The sequence below is a fragment of the Spinacia oleracea genome, chromosome 3 (assembly GCF_020520425.1).
Source record: "Spinacia oleracea cultivar Varoflay chromosome 3, BTI_SOV_V1, whole genome shotgun sequence".
Classification (NCBI taxonomy): Eukaryota; Viridiplantae; Streptophyta; class Magnoliopsida; order Caryophyllales; family Amaranthaceae; genus Spinacia; species Spinacia oleracea.
The window spans coordinates 73,189,345-73,217,293 of record NC_079489.1 but is presented as its reverse complement, the minus strand read 5'-3'; the positions used below and the strand labels follow the sequence as shown (position 1 = coordinate 73,217,293).

The window sequence follows — 27,949 nt, the reverse complement described above, 5'->3', positions numbered from 1 at the left end:
GTGCCATAAGATCTAGAATTGGTAAGGCGGAAGAAACCAGGAATAATAATAATAATAATAATAATAATAATAATAATAATAATAATAAAAAAGCTCCCACGACTGAGCAAGGGTGTACGTTAAGGGTGACTCACTAACGTGCGCCCATCTCCATTGATGGCGAAAAAGAAGAAGACAAACACAAATGGGACTTCACCAACACCTCCGACTGGTGATTCCACTAAGAATCAACCTAGAAATTCTGCGTTTTTAGGGCGTAATGATGTTGAGAAATCGTACCCAGATAACTTGGATGCAGATGGGAATTTTGACAATGAGGAGCTTGTTCATTCAAATATGGTGCACCCTTCAGTAGGTATGATCTCAAGAGAACTCCATAATGCTATTATTGTCCTTAGTCAATCCTTGGGTCTTACTGGGGAGGGTAGGATTATTCCGCAATGTAGTACGGACCCTGTTTTGAGGAACCCTGTTAATGTTGATGCTGGTAATACTCAAGAGAAAGCTCAATCTCCTGTGATTGGGAATGATGAGACCTCTCATACTGAACAAACTGTAGCCCCTCGAGCACCATGGAAAAATCTATTTGTTGGGGAAAAACTTGCATCAAAGGGGGGGGGGGGGCATTGGGGTTTGTCTCACCAGTTGTTAAGGAGGGTAAGAAGGTGGCACAATTGCAGCAGGCTGATTTAGATGTTATGGCTGATAAATGGCAAGCTTCAATTGTCATGTATGTAGTAGGAGAATTCCCAACTATAGCATCTGTTAAGAGATTCATGGCTGCAGTTTGGGGGGATGTTGCCCAACCTCAAGTATTTTATCATGATGATGGATACTTCCTGATTCGATTTGCTAGCAATAAGGAGAAAAACAAAGTGGTTGCAGGTGGCCCTTACACATTCTATGGCAAACCAGTGATTATCAAGCCATGGTCACCTGATTTTAACTTCTATGAAGAAGTTCTTAAAGTGATACCTCTATGGGTTAAATTTCCCAATTTACCTCTTCATTGCTGGGGTTCTGACTCTCTTAGCAGGATTAGCAGTCTGCTGGGGGTGCATATCTGTGCTGATGAGTGTACCACCAGACAAGATAGGGTTTCCTTTGCTAGGGTGTTAGTAGAGATGGATATTACTACCACATTGCCTGACCATGTGTGGGTTGAGGATGCTTATGGTACTATGTTTAAACAGGAGGTGAAGTATGACTGGAAACCCGCATATTGTAAGAAGTGCAATATGGCTGGACATGACTGTGATAAAATTGCTAAGGTAGCTCCCCTTCTTAAGCCAAATAAGAAAGTTTGGGTGGCTAAAGCTACTCATAAGCAGCAGGAGACAGTACAACAATCACAACAAGTGCCAGTAGGGACTCTTACACCTCCTCATGTCACACCTGCTATACCCCAATCAGGTGATCAGGATTGAAAAATAGCCACCAGAAGAACAAGAGGGCCTAGGAGAATGAGAGTTATGAGTCCAAACAACCCCTATACTGTGCTCATAGAAGATCTGGGGTTCAAGGAGATTACTGGTGATGGAGTTGTTGATGAAGGAGATGGTAACCTACAACTGTCTCATGATGAAGGTTAATTTGTGCACCTGGAATGTGAGAGGGTTCAATGATCCTCTTAAAGCTGTTGAAGTTAAAAACCTTATTAAAAAGAATAATGTACATATTATTGCTTTGTTAGAAACTAGAGTAAAAGCTCCTAAATTCTCTAGTGTTGCTGGTAAACTTGGTAGGCACTGGAGTTGGGAAAACAACTACAATTCTAATCCTAGGGAAGGATTTGGTTGGGATGGCAACACCTTGAGGTTGACCTCTCAATTCTGGTTAATCATGAACAATTCATTCATCGTGAGATTAGAGATAGAACTGGTAATGTCTCCCTTTTGTTCACCGCAATCTATGGCTTGCACATTGTGGAGACTAGGAAGAGCTTGTGGCAATCTTTGACCCATATTCTTCCTAGTGTGGGTGTTCAGCCTTGGCTGCTGGCTGGTGATTTCAACTCTATCCTATCTAATGAAGATAGGATCAATGGTACTCCTGCAACTACTGCTGAAATCCAGGATTTTAGTAACTTTATTGTTAGTACTGGCCTTTGTCCACTTCAGAGTGTTGGCCACTATTTTTCTTGGCACAAAAGTCCTGGTGAGGGGCAAACTGCAAGCAGAATTGATTGGTGTTTAGGCAATGCTGCATGGGTTCACAAGTTTAGTGGTGTTCTTACTGAATATCTCAATCCATCCATCTCTGACCACTCTCCTCTGTTGATTAACTGTTTACCTGATAAAGCTGAAGGTGGTAGACCTTTCAGATTCTTAAATTACCTTAGTGAGCAAAGTCAATTCTTACCTCTGGTTGAAGGAAATAATGCCCTTGGTCCAAGTATGCATTCTATGTTAAGTCTAATAAGTGCGGTTCAGTATTAATTAACAAGTTAATAATTCAGTGAGATCAAGTGAGCTGAATGCCTAGGTAGAGGCCGCTTCAGTTCAAGTGGAATTAATGATATTAATCCACAGCTTACTCTTGACTGAACCCGTAGGGTCACACAAATAGAACGTAAACGGATCAAGTATTTAATGGCATTAAATACTCCATCTATGGATATTCGGAATTGACGGATCTTGGTTTCAGTGAGAGCTGAGATCGTCACAGGCAAGAAATGAATACTCCGGAAACGATGATATTGCCGGAAACGGAAATATGGATCGTATCGGAAATATAAATATTATCCAAGTCGTAGATGTTGCCGGAAACGGAAACATGGTACGTATCGGAAAATATTATCGGAAATGGAAATATTGCCGGAAACGGAAATATTGTCAGAATCGGAAATATTATCGGAATCGGAAAATAATTCCGGAAACGGAAATATTAAATATTTGTTCGAAACGGAAATTAATTCCGGAATCGAAAATATTAAATATTGTTCGTATCGGAAATAAATTCCGGAATCGGGAATTTAATCGGAAGCGCATCGTACGAATTAGCATCGGACGAGGCCTGCCAGACGAAGGCCCAGCACGAAGCCGGGCCATCGCCCAGTAAGCCAAGCGCGCCACACGAACAGCCAAGGCCACGCCAGACCCAGCGCAAGGCCAGGCCCAGCTGGTCGTGGCAGCGCGCCAGCTGCGAGCATTGCTGCAGCTCGCGTGGGCTTGTAGCTCGCGTGGGCCGAGCGGCCGTGTGGGCTGTGCGCGGGCATGGCCTGCACGCTTGCGGGTCATGCTCGTGTAGAGTTTGTGTTCACATACGAAACCTAAAGAGTATAGGATTTGTTAAATGATTAAAATTCCTAATCCTAAAAGATAAATTAATTAAATAAGAATTCTACTAGGATTCTAATTTAATTAATTCGTATCCTAGTAGGATTCGATTACTTATTCCATGGTCTAATTTAATTAAGTATTCAAAGTGATTTTTGAGGGCAAAAATTCAGTCATATAATTGCCTACAATAGCCGAAAATTCTAAGTACCTTAAGGGCGATCCTAGTTGGTCAATCTTAAGGCGGATCCGGACGTGTTGTGGACTATCTACGGAGGGACGACACTTGGAGTCCTAAAGACTTGTTCTTGTTCGGTTCGGGCGCAGCTAGGGAGGGCACGCAACAAAGTCTATGCATCTAAACTATGCTAAATGATTATGTGTAAATAATATGCTTTCCTGGCTTTATGGTTTTTCCGCATGATTTATGTTTTGTCATATGAATCATAACCTAACAGTGGTATCAGAGCCTCTTATTATTTTCATAATCTAAATTGCATGAACATGGTTAAATATTACAAATTTGCAAGAATTAAAAGGGGTGATTAATTTTCGTAATTGTTAATTAATTGCAAATTGTGTTTATTTAATTATACGTACGCAGTTTTTCGGCAGTTTCTTCGTTACTCATCCAAATCGAGTGATTTTTGTGTCAATTCCGCATGTAAAAGGCGTTCTAAAATTTTGACAAAATTAATATTTTTGGCATGTCAATTCCGCATGTAAAAGGCATTCTAAAATTAAAATTTTGTCAATTCCGAACCCAGAATTCTCAAATTCGAAGCCTAACTATGACTTTTCGGAGGTTTTAGTTTTTCGAATGCAAAATTTCGTAAATTTAAGATGTTAAATTAAATATTTGCGATTCTTGTTGATAAATCTTGAATTTTTGATTGACCTACTGTATATGTTTAACAAGTTTGAATGCCTAGCCTTGTTAAGTATGCAATCTAATTTGTAATTATGATTAATTTGTTGAAAATTGGAATAATTTAGAATTAATTTGATTTTCATAATTAGTTATAATTTAATTAGATACCTATGATTAAAAACCACCATAAAATTGTAAATTTATGTTAAATTTTAAAATTTTTATGACCTAGACTTGAATCCATGTTAATCGGAAATCAACTAAATAATAAATTTTCGATTTTTCGCCATAAAATTATGAAATTAATATTATTTATTAATTTGTCATTAATTTTGAATATAAATTTTTAATTTTTATGCGACTCGCTCATATAACTTGCACGCACAAAGCAATTGACGCTACGTGTTACCCTTAAGGGGTGTTGTATAGTGCGGGCATGCGACGACGAGCAAGGGAGCTCGTCGCCCATGCGGTACGAATGCAGCGAGCAAGGGCATGGTGCACGAGCACAAGGCAGCAGCCCTGCCTTGTGTCGTGGGCTGTGAGCAATGGGCGTGTGGGCAGGGGCGAGAGCAAGGCACGAGCAGTCGCGTGTGGGCAGCAAGCGTGCTGCGCCACAGCGCGCACTGCCTCGCGCGCAGCGAGCGCAAGCTCGCGTGCCACGAGCGCTACGCACAGCGTCGATGGCTCGCGCGCAACGAGCGCCAGCTCGCATACTGCTGCCTCGTGCGATGAGCGCAAGCTCGCGTGCGGGAAAGGCAGGCGCGCAGCGAGCGATGGCTCGCATGGATCGAGCGCAGCGAGCGATGGCTCGCGTGCATCGAGCGCTGGCGCGCGCAGCGAGCACTAGCTCGCGTGTTCGATTGATGCCTTGCGATGGTGAGCAGCAGCGATGCGACGCAGCACATGGGCTGCGCGCACATGGCCAGCGATGGCTGTGTGCGTGTGGCCCATGGGCGTGCATTGCGTGGGGTTGTTTCGTTGCGATTAGATCGTTTTGAAATTTTAATTTGAAATTTTCAGTTTACGTAATTTTAAATAATTTTAAAATTAATAATTTAAATTATTTTCTTGGATTTTAATTTTGAATATTGTAATTATAATAAATTTTATTTATTCTAATTATTTTACTAAAATTAAAATCATGAATTAATTTAAATACGACTGAAATTAAATTAAATTTTGGATTCAATTATAAATTTATATGAGCTTTAAATTTTAATTAAATTTCTATGTTTCCGGTTAGACTAGAAATACATTTTTATGTTTAAAATTAGTAAAGTATATGAATTTATTGGTTTAAGTGGGAGCTCTTTTTAGTCATATACTCTTGATTAGGTCTACAAATCCTTAAGGTTAAAACAACTTGATTAGAATTAATAAGGACTGAATAATTTATAGATTATTGGTGCCCTTGATTAATTGCTGCAAATGTTTATGTGATGCATAATGTGTTTTACTAACCAGCTATGTGGGCCATTCATGTTAATGAATAGGTGAATGGTATATATTGTATATGTACTGTTTTGCAGGTTATGAAGTGACTAGTATGGCCCAAATAGGATAGAAAATATGGTCTGCGAACCATTAATTTGAATGTAATTGGTCTAAAGTACCAAAGTTGTTTTTCAATTCAAATATGGTCTGCGTACCATCAAATAGTTGTAATTAGTTTTAATTATAGCTTATCCTATTTGAAGAAAATGGTGCCTCCCACAGAGATTTTCAAGACGGACTTTGAAGTTAAAGCTTCAAGATGAAGTCGGGCCATACTAGATCACATTTATCTTATGCATGCTTTAAGTTATTTATTGCTTTAAATATGTCTTAATTATGCATGAGATCGCGGCTTGGTTATGTTGCATGATTAAGGATTTTAGTTCACTTAAAATCTAACCAACATAGTAAGAGCCTTAAGTTCCAAACTTAAAAATTGAGTTAAAAGGTGCCATGCCAAAATATACACTTGCTTGGATATCCTTTACATCAATCTAGTAATAGTTTTCGCTCAGCGAGGTGTTACTTATTGGTCCTAAAAGGGGCAAGGTACACAAATAATTGTGAGTACATGTTAGTTTTGGTGAAACTCAACGATATAAGTAAGGAGTCCTTTTATGTCGTGGCAAAATCGATAGGTTTACCTAATAAGTTCTTAGACGTGCCTATCAACCAAGAATAGTTTCTAGACTATTAGCAAAAGGTTTTTGCTTACCTAAGATGTTTTAGAATTAAGTCGACAAACTGTGCTTAATTCTTCAATGATTTTAGGATCTTGGAATCATTTTATTCACACCTGCCGGAACATTAAATTCGAATAAAATGCTAATAACTTGTTTGAATTGCATGATTGCTTTAATTTTCAAGTTATTATTCATGATAAATGTTTAGACTTTGCATGCTTCAATGTATGTTTTAATTATTGTTTATAATTGAATATCTTGCACTGCAATAAATCCTTTTAGAAAGGTAACAGTAAATTTCCTCGATTGGTAGTGAATCCAAGAACGATTCACGGAAATGAGAGAAAGTGAGCAATTTAAAATGTACGTTTCTTATATCGACTTTTATGGTTGTTTTCGAGTATCAAAGTCGAATGGCAAACCGATTGGTGCTTGTGAATTCAAAATACAATGTAGTTTTGAGATCATAAAGCATTGAGTTTAAACGCTCAGCTTTACCAATGGTTAACAACCTAAAATCCTTTTTCCATTTAATTCTCGAATGAGTCTAGTTCCTAGACATTCGAATAGATCGATGCTTAGAGAACTTTAGAAGCTTCTGGTAAGATCATCTAGTTGAAACAGAATATTCAACATAAATGGTAAGAACTTTGATAAAATGACATTGGACATGTCTAACAAAGTATAAAAGTCAACACTAGAGAATTCAATTCTTAAGACTATAAGAAAGGGTACAAGAAATAGGAAAACAAAGGAACAAATGAAAGGAATTTACGATTCCGGTTCTACCTATAAGTTTATGTTTAAAGAGAAGTGACCTAGGAATCAAACTTCCTTGGTATCATATACCGCTTGAGGTTCTTACTTCGGTAATAACTCAAATAATGGAAGCTAGGCTACACTAATGGCCTATAAGTGGGAAATGAAGCATGGCAATGCTACATTAGCTGTAGGGTCATCTAGGTTGTTTTAAGTCCTTTCAAGGCTAGAACTAAATGGCTATTTTGTTCCATAATCAACATACCTAAATTTCTGCTTCAAACACAGAAAGACTCACATTCAGAAGAACAAAAACAATTCTTGTTTGTTTGTTTATTTGAATGAAATGGTCATTTACGGGTTGAGTCAATTTGCTTGATTAAAACAAACAACTCTTTAACAATAAAACTTTACTAGGTTCAAATCAACCCCTTGATTTGAGTTCCACTAATCTTTGGCATTGTTGCTTAGACCATATCAACAAGTTAACATTCATAAGCTCTATTTTGATGGACTTTTGAAAGTTGGTTGATTTCTAGATCAACTTAAGACAAGCTAGTCTTACTTGTTGAAAGTAACAAAGAATATAACTATTGTTAGAACGCCTAGACGATAGAGTTCAAAGCTAAAGAAAGGTTTTATGACTTTATTATTTCACATGGATTTGAGTGAATATAGGTTTATTTACTCAAATGTGATATAAGTTGAATCTGTTTGGCTAGTTCAAAGATTCAGAAGTATAAAATCCACTTGGCATGAAATCATAAAGATCTAGGTTAGATCATGTTGATGATTACTTGAGACCAAATATGATCATCAATGATTGTGTGTTGTAATTTCACAATCTAGGTCCATAAGATATGGCATATCTTAGTTGGAATAATCGAAGTCAATTAGTACTTGATTCGATCAATGATGGATCATAAAGACTTTTCCTATAATTTCTAAAACAAAATGCTCAACTACCACCAAACTAAACCAAATTCGTCAAAGCTATTGAAAAGTAATTTCAAAATATCTTTTCATAATATATCTAAAGAGTTCCTAAACTCAGTGGGAGCTTAGTGTTTGTTATTCAACAAACTAAGGCCCCAAGTATAGATATATGTTTCATTGTGATTTATTCAAATGAGACACAAGGGTATTGTTTCTACCACGAATTTTTGAGAACATAATGTTTGTTTGCTCGAAATGATGTCCTTTTGGAGATTCGTTTCCAAAATGACAAGTGGGAGAAAATAGACCTCGAAAGTCTTCGAGGCGAACAACAAACATAGACAGACATTCCGGAGGATTTTCGAAGTTCTTTAGAAAATCCGAACACGCATTCTTTAAGGACTTTAGAAGTGGCTTTAAAGAATAGACATCTCTTAGAAGACTTTACAAGTGCTTCAAGGAGAACAGAATATTCAAAGGACTCTCAAAGTGCCTGTTGATATTCTATTGTTTGTTACCCAAGTAGGCATAGAGTTCAGGTCAATGAAACTATGAGATTCTTCTATTAATAGTGAAGAAACCTACAACTTGCAGTCAAACTATTAATGAGTTTGTGACCTGTAAGAAAGCTATGACGAAACCCAGATTCCCTAAAATGATTAGAGGCCATATATAGACTCAAATATTTTAGATGGTTAAAGGCCATAAAACATTACCAATGTTTTGATGACAAAATTGAAATTTTGTTGATTTGCAAGAATAGTTTCACACCTATTGGTTGCAAGTTTGTTTTAAGGATAAAAACCATCAAACATGGAATTGTGTTCACACACAAAGCTAGATTAGTTGCTAAAGGTTACAAGCAAATTCATGGCATGGATTGTGTTGAAACCTCATGCATAATCGTAATGCTCAAGTCTATAACTCAAGCAATGATTGCATATTGGTACATATGACAATTAGATGACAAAACGTATTCCTCAATCAAATGTTGGAAGAAAACTATGTACATGGCATGTCATAGGATTTGTGGATCCAAATAAATGCTTGAAAAGGAATGCTAACTTATGAAATCTAAGTACAGATTTAAGCAAGCAATTGGGAAGTGGAACTGTATTTTAGTGAAGCTAATAAGCATTTTAGTTTCATAAAATATACATGATTCTTATAGATATATAAGAAGTTTAGTGGGAGTACGTAAAACTTATTTGGTCCTATGTGTATCACACATATCTCTCTATTGTGAAATAACATTCAAATGCTAATGACTTAGGTTTGAAATTATTCATCAATGATGGACCAAGGCGAAACTTAGTACATACTGGGTATTAAGATCTATTTACAAAGATCTTATGATATTGTTTAGTAATGGCATTTACTAAATCAAACACGAAAGACTCCATTGGAGATATTCGATCCATATGAATAAATCTAAGTAATGAATGTTTGAACTATGTATAAGCATTTACTAAGTTAAACATCAAAGAATCTAATGAGATTCTTCACCTATATTATATGTCAAAGAATTTAGTTGGATTCAGTATCTACTGTAACTGAATGAGCTAAAGTTACATGAATAGAATTCCATTGGGAATTATTCTGCAAAAGAATTTATCATGTATATAATATAATATGAGGATCGCCAAAAACGTATCGTATGACTTTAGGCATGACGAACATATACCAATCTCTATTGATCTAAGTGAAGATCAACTAGATTGAGATCAAGAATACTTATGATACTTGAAAAAGTACATAGGAATAGTTCTTGATTCAAGGAAATAAAGATATGCTAAATATTGATGCTACACGCATAAACACTGGCAAAGGATCAAGCAAGACCCTTTGGAGTTAACCATTGATAAGGACGAGCTATAGAGCATCGTGTTTTGAAATGGCAACATGGATTGGAGACCATGAGTTGTTGCGTGGGAAATTAAAATATTAATTTCTATGTTCTAAGATATAGCTGGAAAGTCTTCCACATATCTATGAACTGCTTGGATAGGTAAATCCAAACAAAGCATCACTAGCAACCTATACAATTGAAGTAAAAGTACTTATTGCCTAAGAAGCAATAAAACAAGGTTGTTTATGTTAAAGAGTTCTTCATTGAACTTGGGTAGATCACATGTCTGTTGACTTAATAGTTCTTCATTGCAAAATGCGTAGAACCACTATTGTAGCAAGAAAGACTAGATCACAAAATAAACATACTCAAAAGATCTTATCATCTATCTCGAAGAACATTCGATGAAAAGGATATTAAGATTGGCAAAGCATGATAACTAAACCTATGCAACAAGTGAGAAACAACACTCACATTGTGGCACTGGAAATCAAGCATAGCTTTGAATTCCATGAACTGTTTTAAAGATGGGTTTGAGGCCCATGGTTATAAAACATTGGGGTTGAACATTTATCATATATGAAATGTATTTTCATATTCCATTTAATCTTGGTTTAGTATTAAATGATTAGTCCCTTCAAATTTGACGATATATTCAAGATAGACTGTCAGGACCAGTCCTGTGACTAAGAAATGTCTATCAAGTGAACTTGAATGTCAAAAGTTGAAAATGGTCCCTGGTCGGAGTTTTCTATAAAGATGGACGCATAAAAAACGTTAGACGACTAGAATGCAAGATGACTAGTAGTTCTGTTTCTTGAACTATGTGGACATGGCAATGTCATAATCATTTGCATAGATACTTACTTTGGGAAGACTAGTATCGGACAAGACCTATGAAACTTTACTGTAAGAGATGAAAATATGTCATAAGTTAATTTCATTAAAATTATTAGACACTAAATCCTCAATACCTGAGTGATTTGAGATTACTTGTTTGAGAACTGGTTGCTTTGACGTTGACCAACCGTCGCACCGTAAAAGGAGGCTATAAAGGCAACGCTCAGGTAATCACCTATCAAACGAAGTCTAATCTCAAGATCACAAGATTGGGATTGTCCTCCCATAAATCGGGATGAGATGCTTAAAAGTTGTACAAGGCCACTCGGAGAGCTAGAAACTGTGAAATGCATGGCCGTGCTCGGATGAATCATAGGCTATGATTATCTGTTTATTTGATCAGGTGAACTCTGAAACCGAGGAACACCTCTGGACATAATAGGGATGACAACTCTTACCTTATGCTCAAGAGCAAGCATCGAGCGACAAAGGAATTAGGAAATGCACACTTGTCCCTAAGGACAAGTGGGAGACTGAAGGAAATAATGCCCTTGGTCCAAGTATGCATTCTATGTTAAGTCTAATAAGTGCGGTTCAGTATTAATTAACAAGTTAATAATTCAGTGAGATCAAGTGAGCTTAATGCCTAGCTAGAGGCCGCTTCAGTTCAAGTGGAATTAATGATATTAATCCACAGCTTACTCTTGACTGAACCCGTAGGGTCACACAAATAGTACGTAAACGGATCAAGTATTTAATGGCATTAAATACTCCATCTATGGATATTCGGAATCGACGGATCTTGGTTTCAGTGGGAGCTGAGATCGTCACAGGCAAGAAATGAATACTCCGGAAACGATGATATTTCCGGAAACGGAAATATGGATCGTATCGGAAATATAAATATTATCCAAGTCGTAGATGTTGCCGGAAACGGAAACATGGTACGTATCGGAAAATATTATCGGAAATGGAAATATTGCCGGAATCGGAAATATTGCCGGAAACGGAAATATTGTCAGAATCGGAAATATTATCGGAATCGGAAAATAATTCCGGAAACGGAAATATTAAATATTTGTTCGAAACGGAAATTAATTCCGGAATCGAAAATATTAAATATTTTTCGTATCGGAAATAAATTCCGGAATCGGGAATTTAATCGGAAGCGTATCGTACGAATTAGCATCGGACGAGGCCTGCCAGACGAAGGCCCAGCACGAAGCCGGGCCATCGCCCAGCAAGCCAAGCGCGCCACACGAACAGCCAAGGCCACGCCAGACCCAGCGCAAGGCCAGGCCCAGCTGGCCGTGGCAGCGCGCGCAGCTGCGAGCAGTGGGCTGCGAGCATTGCTGCAGCTCGCGTGGGCTTGTAGCTCGCGTGGGCCGAGCGGCCGTGTGGGCTGTGCGCGGGCATGGCCTGCACGCTTGCGGGTCATGCTCGTGTAGAGTTTGTGTTCACATACGAAACCTAAAGAGTATAGGATTTGTTTAATGATTAAAATTCCTAATCCTAAAAGATAAATTAATTGAATAAGAATTCTACTAGGATTCTAATTTAATTAATTCGTATCCTAGTAGGATTCGATTATTTATCCCATGGTCTATAAATATGAGTTAAGGGCTCATAATTTATATCGAGTATTCAAGTATTCAAAGTGATTTTTGAGAGCAAAAATTCAGTCATATAATTGCCTACAATAGCCGAAAATTCTAAGTACCTTAAGGGCGATCCTAGTTGGTCAAGCTTAAGGCGGATCCGGACGTGCTGTGGACTATCTACGGAGGGACGACACTTGGAGTCCTAAAGACTTATTCTTGTTCGGTTCGGGCGCAGCTAGGGAGGGCACGCAACAAAGTGTATGCATCTAAACTATGCTAAATGATTATGTGTAAATAATATGCTTTCCTGGCTTTATGGTTTTTCCGCATGATTTATGTTTTTTCATATGAATCATAACCTAACACTGGTGAAGGAGAGAAACAGGCAGAACAGGATTTCAGTGCTTTATGATGAGAACAATAATAAACTGGTGGAACCAGATGCAATTCAGGGTGAGATTGTAGGTTTCTACATAACATTGTTGGGATCAGCTGCTAGCTCTATTCCTGCTATCCACATCCCTACTATAAGAAATGGCACTAAACTTAGTAAGTCTGCCAAGAATTGGCTAACTAGAGAAGTTACTACTCTTGAAATTGATCAAGCTCTTAAGGGTATTGGTGATGATAAAGCACCTGGTCTAGATGGACTTAATGCTGTTTTCTTCAAAAAGACTTGGCACATTATCAAGATGGATGTCTACAAAGCAGTTCTGGAGGTGTTTACTACCAACACTATGCTGTCCCAGTATAATTGTACCTCTGCCTGTTACAATGTAGTATACAAGCTTGTCTCTAAAATTCTAACTACAAGAATGCAACATATAATTGGTGATGTTGTTAGTGATGCTCAATCTGGCTTCATTCCTGAGAGACAGATTTCTGACAACATCTTGCTTGCTACTGAATTGATTAAAGGCTACACCAGGGCCCATATCTCTCCTAGATGCCTTCTTAAAGTGGATCTAAAAAGGCCTATGACTCTATTGAATGGAGTTTTCTCAAAGAGGTGATGATTGAACTAGGCTTCCCTGACAGATTTGTGACTTGGGTGTTTAGCTGTATCGCAACTGTTTCCTATAGCATCCTTATTAATGGCAAACCCACTAAGACTTTCAGTGCAAAGAAAGGGCTAAGGTAGGGGGATCCTATGTCCCCTTTCCTTTTTGCAATTGGCATGGAATATCTTACTAGACATCTTCAGCAGCTCCAAACTCAAACTGCTTTCAACTTTCACCCCAAGTGTAAAAAACTTGCTATTACTCATCTCATGTTTGCTGATGATCTGCTTATGTTCTCCAGAGCAGACATTCAATCTGTTCGGATGCTGCTTTCTGCTTTCCATCAGTTCTCTGTTGCTTCTAGCCTTGAGGCTAATCTTGATAAAAGTAACATCTATCTTGGTGGGATCTCTTCCACTGAGAATGCTGCAATCTTATCTGCTATTCACATCCCTGAAGGGTCCTTCCCATTTAGGTATCTTGGTGTGCCCCTTGCTACAAAAAATCTAGCTTATAATCAATGCAAGCCTTTGATTGAGAAAGTAGTTGCTAGAGCCAAAACTTGGATAGCTAGGAATCTCACTTATGCTGGTAGGCTGCAACTGGTGCAAACTATTCTTCTAAGCATGCAATCATTCTGGTGTCAGATTGAATATTAAAGAAATGAGTCTTTGGAACAAAGCTGCAGTAGCTAAGCTATTATGGGCCCTGGCACACAAAAAAGATAAGCTGTGGTGTAGGTGGGTGCACACCAAGTATATTAAGGGAAGATCTCTTGATACTAAGTGGCCTGCTGCTATGTCTTGGCCACCTAAGAAGATTCTATCTTCTGTTCAAATGATTGAAGATGTGGGAGGTTGGGTTACAGTTTGCAGGAATGTCAAATTTTCTATCAAAAAGATGTATCAGTGTCTTCTTGGTGATCATGTGAAAGTTCCATGGAGAAGGATTATGTGCAATAACAAAGCATCCCCTAAGAGCTTGTTTATTACTTGGCTTGCTCTTTGGAATAGGCGCCCTACTAGGGACAGGCTAGTGGCTTGGAAGATTACTACTGTGGAGGATTGCCCCTTGTGTACCACAAAGAAAGAATCTGCAGCACATTTGTTCTTTGAGTGTGTAGACACCTACTTTTGTCCCCATTCCCGAAAGGGAAGGTTCGATGATGAAAACGTAAATCTCCACTTGACAACGCATCTCCTATAAAATAACGAATCTCAATTCCCCTTTTCATTTCACCCGAAACCTGCTATTTATAGAAACCTGCTATTTATGGAAACCTGCTAAAAATAGTAAACTGCCGTAATGGGTAGTTGTTAAAAGTGGCAAGTCATAAAAGATAGAAACCTGTCAGAATTAGGTGTTGCACTCCAACATAAATCCTAAATGAGATAGAAATTGTGAGAGAATCCTATTCCTAATACGATTCGAAAATAAGAGTTACGTATTAATTAAAATCCTAACGAGCCTAGAGTTCGTCACGGGCCCAGACGCATCCCGCCACAAGGTTAATACGCACTAAAAGACTCAATTAAATCTCAAATACTCCGGATTCTAGGAATCCGAATCTGACTAAGAAAACAGCCCAGACCCTATTTTCAACGCCTGCGCGCTGAAAATACCTGGTACGTGTTTTTTCCTAATTCCTCATGGATTAGAGTTCTGCAATTCTATCTTTCCACGAACTCTTTTCTATAAATAGGGCCTTAAGTTCGACGTGAAAAAAAACACACAACACACAATTATATTCTGAGTATTGACTCTAAACCCCTAAGCCTAAGACTCACGCTGCAAAACTGATCACGCGTTCTGTCGCAATCGATCCATAAATCGAATAGAACGTATCCCGTCCCATAATTTGAGATTCATTAAATAAAAGGAGAAATAGCAAAGTCAAAGTGGTTAGTTTTCTGAGAACCGTGACGCACCTCTCAAGGGTGCGTCGTAATGTGTCCCTTTTCCATGGTTTAATTGCTTTCCTCGCCCTTTTATGAACTGTTAAACTAACTAAAATCTGATTGTTCGATCACGTTTAATAAATATGATATTTTTGGGAAATTGGATTATCATGCTAGGTCCCTTAAAACAATCTAAATCAGATAATCGCGCTCGATCTAGTACTATGTGTTGCACATTGTTAAAATCAATTCAGATTAGTTTAATAGTTCACGCATGTCCCTTCAATTATTTATGCTGAGCTAGTAAGGATATCCTTCCTCTGGAGTTATCGAAGAGCGAGTACTCCTCTCGGTAGTTACAGTCCCCCGAACCCTCAATCTCTACCCTGCGGGTGTACGTTGAGCGATCCTCACCACCAGGGATCACAAGGGAACCTACGACCGTCGTGGTCAAACATAATTGCACTCCCTTTATGTCACGATAACCGGGTTTTGTCAGTTTTTCTCATTGTCGTTAAAAACTGAATGGCGACTCCTATATTACTAGTCAATTGGGTGTAAACTCACAGGAAATCCAATTACACTTGATTTGACAAAAAGAAGCGTCACACCCACGAGGGACGAGGTCACGCATTAGCCTCGTGCTTTTTCGACCCCCTCACAGTGGCGACTCCACTGGGGATAGTGAAGGAAATACTCGTGCTTGTAGGTAATCAAAATAGCCGAAGGGTGAAACGATCTCCCCATCAAGTTGGGACGACCTGAAAATCAGCATATTAATGTGAACGGGCAGAACCGCATAACGAATCTTGGCTCCCTTGGTGTTTCATCTCGGAAGTTGGGACTAAGGATACCTTTTTTCGCCAATAGGGGGGGTGCACACGCCGCGCATGTTGCCCACTCGGTACTTGTGCAGGTAGTACACCTATCCCGAACCCAATCGCTCGCTCATTAGGTCCCTCTCGCCTGCATGCCCCCCTTGGCTTGCACTTGCGGGTTGGCCTCTTGAGTGAAATTCGTCTGTTGAAGACACTACCTCGACCGGGGCATGTGTTGGATCTACGATAGAAGCGGTACCAAGCCAGGCGCAAATAACTACCCATAGAAGCCTATCATAAACTACATGACACATTATTATTGCCTCATGATGGAATGTTAGTTATGTGTAGCGAAATATATGATTGTGTGTGACAAACTATCCTAGAAAAAAACCAACGACCTTAAAAATTGCCCAAACATTCATAAACCAATTTGCCAAAGAGTTATACCGAAATACGTGTTCCGCAAACCCGAACGATCGCCACAAAAAAAAGCGACGCTCGAGATGGCCTGTAACGAATCCCACAAACGCTGCACAACGCGTAAAGGACGTTATTAGGCAAGCACGCAAAATCGAAGTCGCATAAACAAAAGTAGATGCAAACATAAAACAAGAACTTGCCAGGGACGCATTTTCAACGCCCCTGGCTGGGCGCCAGAATTTCTCACGCCCGACGCTGGGCGCTGAAGTTGCTGCTTGGCCTTCTGGTCAGGCGCAGCAGCCTCGGCGCCCGCGCAAAAGGAAAATACGTAGCACAAAAAAAAACCGTTCGTAAAAAGAATTGCTACGAGGGCATGAGAAAAGCACTCGATTCTAAAAGCGACTCATAAAAAAGAATAACTCTTTGCGTCGTTGTTAGGCCTCCTACGACGACAATGCTCGGCACCAAAACCGAACATGCTAATAATTATGAATGTCACACGGGCAAGTGTTTCGAAAATCCAAAGAATGACCAAAAGAAAGAACTAAAAAGTGTACCAACAAAAGAAAGAGTGAAAAACCAATAGAGAGAGTCGAAGTATAAACTAAGTAATACTTGAAACTTTGGGACCTAAACTTTAGCTTATCTTATGCATAGGACTGGTCCTGCCACTTGGTGCCGATCAGGAAATCAACGGTTAGTGTGCCTCGAAGATACATCGCCAACACCAGGTTTAGTGACTCCAAGCTCCGTCCGTCATCCCTCATTTCAAGGATCTCCGCTTCCCCAACCTCGATTCGCACCCTCAAACATGTCCATCGAAGAATTGCAAGAGCAGATGGCTCAAATGACCCGACTCATGGGCCAACTGAAAATGGAAAACGAAGCCTTAGCGGCTGCACAGGCCAAAAACGACCTCGATAACGCGAAGAGGATTGAAAAAATGGTCCTACAACAAACCATGGGGAGCAAGTACTTCTCCCTCGATCCTGAACCTTTTCCTGGCAAACGACCAGAAAAGTTTAGTTCATCTGACTTACCAAAGTTTAAAGCCACGGATAATCCCCGTGATCATCTATTGAGCTTTGTGAATGCCATGAACTTGAAAGGCGTGGACAATTCCATGTATTTACCTGCCTTTCCTTTGTCCTTGGAACCTGTGCCGCTCAAATGGTACTATCACCAGGACCCTAAGCTCTTCCCCACTTGGGAAGACTTTGTCAATGTCTTCATCAAGAAATACTCGTCAAACATGGATTTTTAAGTCACCATGCGCGAGCTGGAAGTCCTCTTCCAAAAGAAAAATGAGGGTTTCACAACCTACTTTGCTAGATGGAGGGATCAGGCGGCCCAGCTAATCAATAGGCCTCCCGAAACAGAATTGGTCCAAAAATTCATTGACAACCTGGACCCGGCCTACAGACAAAACCTTAGGTACCTGGGACTTGACACTTTCAAAAGAGTTTATGATGTGGGAATAAAAATCGAGGATGATCTCGCAAAAACAATACAAAGTAAACCCGCATACAAAAGCAACACCTACAACAGGGGCAACACATCCCAAGCCCAAGAAGTCCATGCTGTAGAGGAGACTCCCGCCCGAAGAAGCCCTGGAAGATGGGTCTGAGACCGAAAGTTTGCCCCACTCGGGTCAACTTTGGTACAAGCCTTTGAAAGACTAACCAATCAAGGAAAGTTGAGACCTATAGGCCCCACCCGTGACCCTCCTGTCAAGGGAAAATATTGGGTCGAATGTACTTACTGCAAATTCCATCAAGAAAATGGGCATGACACTGAAAACTGCTGGAATCTAAAACATACGATCCAGGACATGATAGAGGATAAAGTGATACCTCTCCCTAACGTTGGCAAACCCAACAACAACAAGAGCCCACTCGGCTCTTGTCACATCTCTCTCGACCAACCAAAGAACTTCGACCCCATGGTGTATATTACACCTCAAGGTGCACCACTCGCTGTGGTCCCTATGGATCGAATCGAGGGGGAAGTGTGCGGTGTGTGGGATGATGATGCTGAAGATATTTACCTATCTCAAGTGTCGGGCCAGGACCTCTTTACTGAAACTTGGCCCGGGTATGCTCTCATTGACACCACCCCTCAGGAACCCGAGGTCGACAACCTCACCCGATCCGGAAGAATATACCAACCGGATATTCGCCCACCTCCTATGGACGATATCCCAGTTAGGCAAACTCCTGAGAATGGACGGCACACCACCGTCGCGGAAGTCATTGAAAATCCTCTCTTTAAACAACTAAAAAGAACCAAAGCCGAAATTACCATCTGGGATCTCATGTGTACTTCAAAGGAACATCGCGAAAAGCTTATTCGCTCACTCGATCTCATCTCAGTACCTACAGATATTACACCTGACTCACTGGTTAGCCATGTAACGAGAGATGCCGGAGAAAAGGCCATAGTTTTCACTGACAAAGACTTGCCCAAAGAGGGGGGTGTGAGGGGGTCGAAAAAGCACGAGGCTAATGCGTGACCTCGTCCCTCGTGGGTGTGACGATTATTTTTATTCAATCAAGTGTAATTGGATTTCCTGTGAGTATACACCCAATTGACTAGTAATATAGGAGTCGCCATTCAATTTTTAACGACAATAAGAAAAACTGACAAAACCCGGTTATCGTGACATAAAGGGAGTGCAATTATGTTTGACCACGACGGTCGTAGGTTCCCTTGTGATCCCTGGTGTGGGGATCTCTCAACATACACCCGCAAGGTAGAGATTGAGGGTTCGGGGGACTGTAACTACCGAGAGGAGTACTTCGCTCGTCGATAACTCCAGAGGCAGGATATCCTTACTAGCTCAGCATAAATAATTGAAGGGACATGCGTTAACTATTAAACTAATCTGAGTTGATTTTAGCAATATGCAACATATAATACTTATTCGATCGTGATTATCTGATTTAAATAGCATTAAGGGACCTAACATGATAATCCAATTTCCCAAAAATATTATATTTCTTAGGCGTGATAGAACAATCAGATTAGGTTAGATTAACAGTTCATAAAAAGGGCGAGGAAAGAAGTTAAATCATCGAAAAGGGGACACATTACGACGCACCCTTGAGAGGTGTGTCACGGTTCTCAGAAAACTAACCACTTTGACTTTGCTATTTCTCCTTTTTATTTAACGAATCTCAATTATGGGACAGGATACGTTCTGTTCGATTTATGGATCGATTGCGACAGAACGCGTGAACAGTTTCGCAGCGAGAGGCTTAGGCTAAGGGTTGGAGTCAATACTCAAAATATAATTATGTGTTGTTGTGTGTGACCTTTCACGTCGAATTTAAGGGTCTATTTATAGGGGAGAGTTCGTCGAAAGATAGAATTGCAGAGTTCTAATCCACAAAGAATTAGGAAAAAAACACGTACCCAGGTATTTTCAGCGCCCAGGCCTGGGCGCCGAAGATTTCGGCGCCCAGAGCCAGGCGTTGAAAATAGGGTCTGGGCTGTTTTCTTTAGTCAGATTCGGATTCCTGAAATCCGTAGAGTTTGATATTAATTCGAGTCTCTTAGCGCGTATCAATTTTGTGACGGAATGCGCCTGGGCCAGTTACGAACTCTAGGCTCGTTAGGATTTCAATTAATACGTAACTCTTATTTCCGAATCATATTAGGAATAGGATTCTCGCAGTTTTCTATCTCATTTAGGATTTATGTTGGAATGCAACACCTAATTCTGACAGGTTTCTATCTTTTATGATTTGCCACTTTTAGAAGCTACTTTTTACGGCAGTTACTATTTTTAGCAGGTTTCCATAAATAGCAGGTTTCGGGTGAAATGAAAAGGGGAATTGAGATTCGTTTATTTTATAGGAGATGCGTTGTCAAGTGGAGATTTACGCTTTCATCATCGAACCTTTCCCTTGCGGGAACGGGGATAAAAGTAGGTGTCTACAGTTAGCCCCCACTTTGACTGAGTCTTTGGAGTAAGACGATGGTCAAAGTATTTAGACGGAGTGCGTCACACAAGCCATGGTGACCTGTTTTTTGCGAGGGTCTCACGAGCCCCCGAGTGATAACATTTGACTTAAGGGTCATCACTTGAAGTGTCGACATATCCCTCACGTGTCATTGGGATTTGTCAACGGATAATATAGAAACTTCCTCACTTTGTCATTGGAAGGATCTAAAGGTGCGTAGAAACTCCCTTGCTTTGTCATTGGGAGTAGCTACAGATGTTTTCGAAATCAAAGCTATAAAGTGTAATTGGGCCTGGCCAAGCCCAATCACGAGGTAAAAATGTTTTTAAAGATTATCATTTTCAGGGCTAGCTAAACGAGAAAACCCCCTTGTTTTTATAGGACGTAAAACGAAGGAAAATCCAGTACCCTTGTTTTTATAGGACGTAAAATGAAGGAAAATCCAGCACCCTTGTTTTTATAGGACGTAAAACGAAGGAAAATCCAGCAAAAGTTATCGCTGCAGCGACTAAGGACCTGCGCGATTTTAATGGCGCAGACCCCACCGGCTAAAGATGGCGAGCCTGTCCGCTAAGGGTGGACACCCCGTCCGATAGAAGTGGACGAATCTGTTTTTGAAATTTGAAAATAAGGACCTACGCGGTTTGTGACGTAGACCCCGCCAGCTAAAGATGGCGAACCTTGTCCGCTAAGGGTGGACACCCCGTCCGATAGAAGTGGACGAATCTATTTTGAAATTTGTTTTGCTTTTTTGAAAATAAGGACCTACGCGGTTTGTGACGTAGACCCCGCTGGCTGAAGATGGCGAGCCTGTTTGTGTTTTGAAGATCTCATTTTTGAAAACTGAGGACCTGCGCTGTTAGTGACGCAGACCCCGCCAGCTGAAGAGGGCGAGCCTATTTTAAATTTGAAGACTTTATTTTTCGAAAACTGAGGACCTGCGCGGCTAGTGACGCAGACCCCGCCCGCTGAAGGTGGGCGAGCCCTGTCCGCTAATGGTGGACGCCCCGCTCGCTGGAGGTGAGCGAACCTGAATTCGTCTTTTCGATTTGGGATTCGTGTGCCGCGATCTTGCCCGATTGAGGTGGGTAAGTCCCTATTTCATTTCTCTTCTTGTGATTTCTTTTGAGAATTTCTTTTCATTTATTCTTGCAGGAGCGAATTCTTTCGAGGGATGCTCGGATTTAGTTGCAACCTGAATGTGGGTTGACAACATGCTTAGACGGACCATTTTCTTGTGGTCATCATCCTTTATGGTTTTGAGTTAGTCCTTACGGCTCAATTTTGCCACTACCTGGGTCCTTGATTAGGGGACTATGTATAGGTATCAACGGCGACCTTTGTCTTGAGGTCGTAAACCGGTTTATTTTTTATTTTTTGAGACATCCAAACACGGGACTTCGTATAGCGTAGTCTGGGAATATTGTTTTTAACTTTGTATACTCTATATTTTCTTTCGAGCCCCCAAGAATTCGTGCTTGACGGTCATTTCTTGTTGAAGAGGTTCCTTGGGGATACACATTTCGTAATGTCCTTGATCGTGTTTGGGATTGCGCTCGTAAGTGCGAGCGATCTTTGTAGTGGCGTTCTACTTTTAACAAAGCCGTGAGGTGCGACTTTCGGCAATTTTAAAGTCGAATGAATATGGCAGGGCCCTATAGAAGTCAGAGCTGTTTTTTTTTGGGTCTGTGATCATTTTCGGCGCCCAAGCCTGGGCGTTAAAGATTTCGGCGCCCAGCGCTGGGCGCTGAAAATAGTTTCTGGCGAGGTTTCATAGTTGGCCTCTTGTTCATTCGCTTATTTCACTTGGAAGTTCTATGTATTCTCTCTTCTTTTGTTTTTTTCTTTGTTTTTAGAACGTGATGATTTTCTTGAGAAGTCGTAGCCGATTGGTGGACTACGGTGCTTGTTGCTTTGGGGCGATTATTTTAAGGAACTGTTGCTCTTAAGGCGTACAGTTATTGCGATAGTTGGGCGAGTCTATATGGCCCGAGGAACATACCTTGAGGTGTAAGACTTTGATCGCTCTTATATTTTTTTTTGAACGTGTTCGTGAATGATGATATGTATGTGCGAACGAGCGTTCATAGAATGGCCGTTGTGTGCGGTCCATTAATCAGATTGCTTGAATTGTTTCATTTTTTTTTGAGCAACGACTGATTTTGAATAGTTTGCTTAGAAGCTTGATAGGGTTCAGGCCCATTCATGAAGTGGGCTCAAACACCGTGCCCTTTCGATTGTTCAAACATTTGCTTTGAGATTTTTTTATTTTGCTATGGTTGTTTCGTAGCTTGGAGCTCCCAAGTATGCATGTTGGGATGCTTCCTTTTGGCGTACGATTTTTGTAGGTTCTTTCGAGAAAGATGCCTTGGGGTTCCGCTCGTGTAGGTGCGAGCTATCCCTTCCGTGGTAGGTAATATTTTGCTACCTTTAATCCTTAATGTAGAAGTCGTGTGGCTTGCATTTTGAATTTGGGCGATAAGTAGTCTTTGCCTCTTTTACACGTGCTCTTGGTCGTGCCTACAATAGTGCAACATGCCTTACTCTTCTTTTAGACTTGTACCGTGGGACGGTTGAACTTATGGTGCGACGTAGGCTTGTGTGGCCTAACGGCGTGTCTTAGAACATTCTTCCAGGTGTTGGGATATCATTTGGAGTATTTCATCATGCCTTGTTCAGGTGCTCGAATAAGTGTAGCACCTTCTGCGTGGGTTTGCACGGCTTATTACTTCGTTCGATGCGAGGATTCATAGGTGTTTCTTTCTTGTTTTTATATCAGGGCAAGATTTAGCAAGCAGACATATTCAGCGTCCAGGCTGGGGCGTTAAAGATATCGGCGCCCAGCTCTGGGCGTTGAAAATGATCTCTGGGCAGAACTTTGACAGTTTTTTTTTTGTTTTTTTTTTCTTTCGCTTTTGCTTTGGAACGATGTAGACTGTGTAACGGGCGCTTTATAGGGCGAGCGTTATGTGCAGTGGTTTGATCGGAGTTTTGGTGACTCGCGATTTTCAGTTACCCTTGTTAGTGGGGTGACTTTATATATTCTAAGTAGCGCTTAGAATTTGGGAGGGGTTGTAGCTATTCTAAGGTTCGTTTTACACGATCAAAGCTTAGGATTGTGTATGTATAGCATTAGCGTCGAGAATTTGCGATAAAATCGTCATTTCGAGCATTTTTAGAGTGTTTTTCTCAAGCCTCCAATTGTAGCTACGGGATTGGCTTGGTGCTATAATGCTTTGCATACATTTTTTATGCATTCATGGTGACACGGATCATGAATAGTTTGAACCAGACTCGTTTAGTGCGAGGTCTGTTCGAGTAGTGATTTTGCTGCTTCTCTTGTAAATGTCGTATTGTGCGACATTGCCATGGTCAAGGTAGTCACATGTTGAAGTGTGCCTTGACTAAAAGCTAGGTGCCTTTTTTTTACCCATAATCATATTTAAAAATCTTTTTGACTCACTTGCAACGTTGAGATGGACGCACACTAAGCTTAAACCAACGACACTTTATTTGTCCGAAGAAGTCTTTAAAAATCATTTGAAAATGATTTAAAATCCAAGTCCTACTGTGTACAATCCGAGGTGTCCTAAGTAGGTTGACTTATAGAAGGGTTCGTACAGGATTACATGAGTGAATCAAAATACTGTTACGATTTTTGGAATGCTGTCTAAGGATTTGCTGGAAGCCAGGGTGCAGGCGTCAAGATATACTTGTGCCCGTTTGGCATGTGCTTTAGGCTTTTAGGGCCATCTTTTCCAGAATTGTGGGAACATAAACCGTTTTCAAATTGACTTAGATTTACTTGGTGTATGTCTGTACAAAAGGTCAAGGTATACTTAGTTCTTTCCCTAGCTCTTTCATTTCAATTTTTAGCCCCTAATTGCTATTATGTCTTCCCATTAATGATGCTTTTAGATTTCGATTTTAGATGCCCGTGTCATATGTCTGAGTAGGGCGAGCCTTGGTTAAGTGCCAAGTCTTATTGACAATGTCTGATTTTTTTTTAAGGGGATTAGCAAGCATTCTAATTACCATGAACGGGTGCCCTGAGTTCGAAGGAACGATGGGGCGATGCCGTAGAACAATCTTTTTCATTGCAAGCTTACTGCCTTTACTACTTGTTGGCGATTATGACTGTGTCTAGTGGTGAAAGAAGGTCTGTAAGCGAACGACTATGTCTAGTGGTGAAAGAAGGTCTTTAAGTGAGTTAGTTCGCTTTAAGGAGGGTCAAGTCGAGTAATTTAGAGGTCATGGACGCTTGCGCTAGCCCCCATTCGATTGAGGCAAAGCGATCTTTTGAGTCTTGGCTAAGTGCCTAGGAGTGTGAGTGCTCCTCCTGGCAAGGGTATGTGCCCTTATTATTTTTCGATGTGTGCTCATTTTGGCATCTTGATGACTTGGATGCTTCTTCGTGCTTTCAATTTTTCTTTCGACTTGGATTGCAAGTAATTAAATTTCAATAAGGGACTCTAATTCTTATTCTTGTTATTCTATAGGCTTTAATATTTTTGCGAATTGGTTGGACCGAATCATGGATTGCCTACGTATCCGCCTTAAATAGATTTAATTTGGAATCAGGTCTTGCGTAGTTCTTAGCCTAGAAAATGGTTTTTTAGAATGCCGATTTTAAACAAGTACGTTCTGAGGTGGAAACATATTATTTGAAACGGTAGAATAAGTGAAGTTTATTATTATTTTAATCTGCTGCCTTGCCGTAAGCCAAAAATTTATTTTATATTTTTTTGAGTACATGTATTTTTTGGTGGTACGTATATCTGAATACATGTTGTACCCCTCCAAGTGTTCGTTATTTTTCCGTGCAGGTGCGGATAAAATGACGAGCACTTCTGAACAAAACTTTGCAGGCAGAGAGTTTCAACGCCCAGGCTGGGGCGTCAAAGTTTTCGGCGCCCAGGTGTGGGCGTTGGAAATGTTTTCTGGGCGGATCTTTTTTGGTGCGCTAAATGCTTCTTTTTCTTTTTAGACGAACTTTTAAACGCGCTTTGCAAAGCTTGCTTTTTTATTATTCATTATTGTTTTGTACTTTTCATTTGTCTTTTTTTTTTTATACTCGTGACTCAAGACGGTTTGAAAAATGGGTTGAATGAGATAGGATAATTTGTATAGGTATTGGTCAAGCATGAGGATTATATCTGCTAGGACTCACAATTTGCAGCCTCAAGCTAGTGTCATGAGTTTACATCAATCAAGGCCAATGAGTAGCATGGGGACGGCTCAAGGGTATATCAACATGATGTATCCACACAAGTTATATGGTCATTATGCTAATGGTGATGCAAGAGCAGGTTTGACGCAAGTGTCAATGGCCGTACGTGGTTTGCAGTTGATAACAAGTTCAAGAACAAGAGTCGAGGTAATGGTTTCTTGGGTTATGGCAATGAGAACATGGATGGGTTAAATGAGCTGAACATGGCCCCTGAGCGAAGGCGTCTAAGAACATAAGGATTGGAAAGGGTGGACATCGTAGAACTTTATGTAGTTTTTGTGACATGATTTGGATTGGTTGACTCAATTCTTTTCCTTCGTTTACTTGGGTAAATTTCGCACTTCGGGAGGTACGGGCTAAGTATTTCATGGCTTGCTCTCTTCGCTCTCCCTTTTCTCTTTCTATTTTCTCTTTTTGCTTGGGATTTCTCCCCAACATAAATTTTTTTATTTGGGCTAAAAGGTAGATGGTTGTGGTCTTTGAGTTGCGAGGCGAGACTGAGTGAGCCTCGTTTGGTAGGCCTATAGTGGACCTTTAACTTTAGTGGGCCTAGGGTGGACCTTTAAATTGTCTTACTTTGCAAGCGTATTTAGTCGTTTCTTAAAATGTGCAAATAGCGTAGATTCAAAATGTTATTTTTACCTTATTGAGATTTAACGAAAGAATTACATCGAAAATAATTTTTGCTTCTTTTCAGATTCCAGTTTCTGGGATTTTATTGGAAGTTGCGATTTAGGCTCGAACTTTCATTAATCTTTCTGATTATAACCCGTGTATGAATACAAGGAGGTGGCCTAGACTCAAAATAATGACATGGCGTAAGCCTATAATACTTGACCAAGCGACTCTCAGACTTAGGCTAATTGGACCATAACTTTCGTTGGTTGACACTTTAGATTTTAACCCTTGGGTGTTTATTTTTCATGCGCCATTTTGCTTAATGTTGGTAAGGTAGTTAGTTGGGGAGATCGAACTTTGATTTATGCAAGACTAGAATCATTAGTGCGGCTTCTCTCTTAGTATGTATTGCTTTACTCCAATGGTAGTCTTATGGCATGCCGATTTGGGTATTTTCATGGTTTGTCACGTTGCATTCATGGAAAATCTTTTAGTCCGTACTTTAGGAGTATTTCAAGGAGCGAGTGGCTCGAGAGGACTATGATAGTCGTGACCCAATGTGATCATAAGCCTTGTGGCCATTAATTCTTGCTAATGGTATTGACACCTTAGGTCCACTTTGGGGGTTGTGCGACTATGGGGGAATGATTTTCAGAATGTGACTGTTTCCATTTTGCAAATACTGTAATATATTCTTTTTATTGGTGAGAGAGAGTATTGAGGCCGTGGATTCATAGCAAGGGATGACAATTACATGTGGGTGCTTATTGATTTAAATGTTAGGAAGGGAGACTCAATATGGTTTAACCTTTTAACTTGCAGAACGACACCAAGTATTAGGACCGATTCTATGGATAAGACAACTAAGACTTAGGATTTGGATTGTACTTTGGCATAACCTAGTCTAGACTCGGATTTATTTGAACATTTTTTTTTTCTTGAAGAGTTTATTCGAACATTATTTTTTGAATATTTTGCCCATGTGACATTCAAGGTCGTTTAATTAGCATGCTCGGTTTTGGTGCCGAGCATTGTCGTCGTAGGAGGCCTAACAACGACACAAAGAGTTATTTATTTTTTTATTTTTTAGTCGCTTTTAGAATCGAGTGCCTTTTCATACGCCCTTGCAGCAATTTTTACGAAAAGTTTTTTTTTTGCTACGTATTTTCTTCATGCGTGGGCACCGAGGCTGCTGTGCCTGAGCAAAAGGCCAGGCAGCAACTTCAGCGCCCAGCGTAGGGCGTGAGAAATATCGGCGCCCAGCCAGGGGCTTTGAAAATGCGTCCCTGGCTGGTTCTCGTTTTCAGTTTTCGTCTACTTTTGTTTTTGCGACTTTAATTTTGCGTGCTTGCCTTATAACGTCCTTTACGCGTTGTGCAGCGTTTGTGGGATTCGTTACAGGCCATCCCGAGCGTCGCTTATTTTTGTGGCGATCATTCGGGTTTGCGGAACACGTATTTCGGTATAACTCCTTGGCGAATTCGTTCATGAATGTTTGGGCAATTTTTAAGGTCGTTGGTTTTCTAGCATTATTTGCCTAGCATTATTTGTACGCACAATTATAACATAGTCACATAGTTCGCTACACATAACTACATTACAAACATGGATTTGAAAATTAAATATGTCACGTAGTTTATGATAGGCTTCTATGGGTTGTATTTGCGCCTGGCTTGGTACCG

The 27,949-nt window shown here is 40.2% G+C and overlaps 2 protein-coding genes across 2 annotated transcripts; both read left to right on the top strand.

The window, feature by feature from the left end:
* The first annotated feature begins 698 nt into the window (after positions 1-698).
* Positions 699-1,427, top strand: LOC130469777 (uncharacterized). The gene has a single exon (XM_056839243.1). It carries the CDS (start codon positions 699-701, stop codon positions 1,425-1,427), a length of 729 nt encoding a protein of 242 aa, XP_056695221.1.
* Positions 1,428-13,464: 12,037 nt separating this feature from the next.
* LOC110775289 (uncharacterized) lies at positions 13,465-13,974 on the top strand. The gene has a single exon (XM_021979893.1). The coding sequence runs from the start codon at positions 13,465-13,467 to the stop codon at positions 13,972-13,974; it is 510 nt and encodes a 169-aa protein (XP_021835585.1).
* Positions 13,975-27,949: the final 13,975 nt, after the last annotated feature.

Coding starts and splice junctions, on each gene's coding strand:
- LOC130469777 (XM_056839243.1), top strand. CDS start 699: ATGGCTGATAAATGGCAAGCTTCAATTGTCATGTATGTAGTAGGAGAA.
- LOC110775289 (XM_021979893.1), top strand. CDS start 13,465: ATGTCCCCTTTCCTTTTTGCAATTGGCATGGAATATCTTACTAGACAT.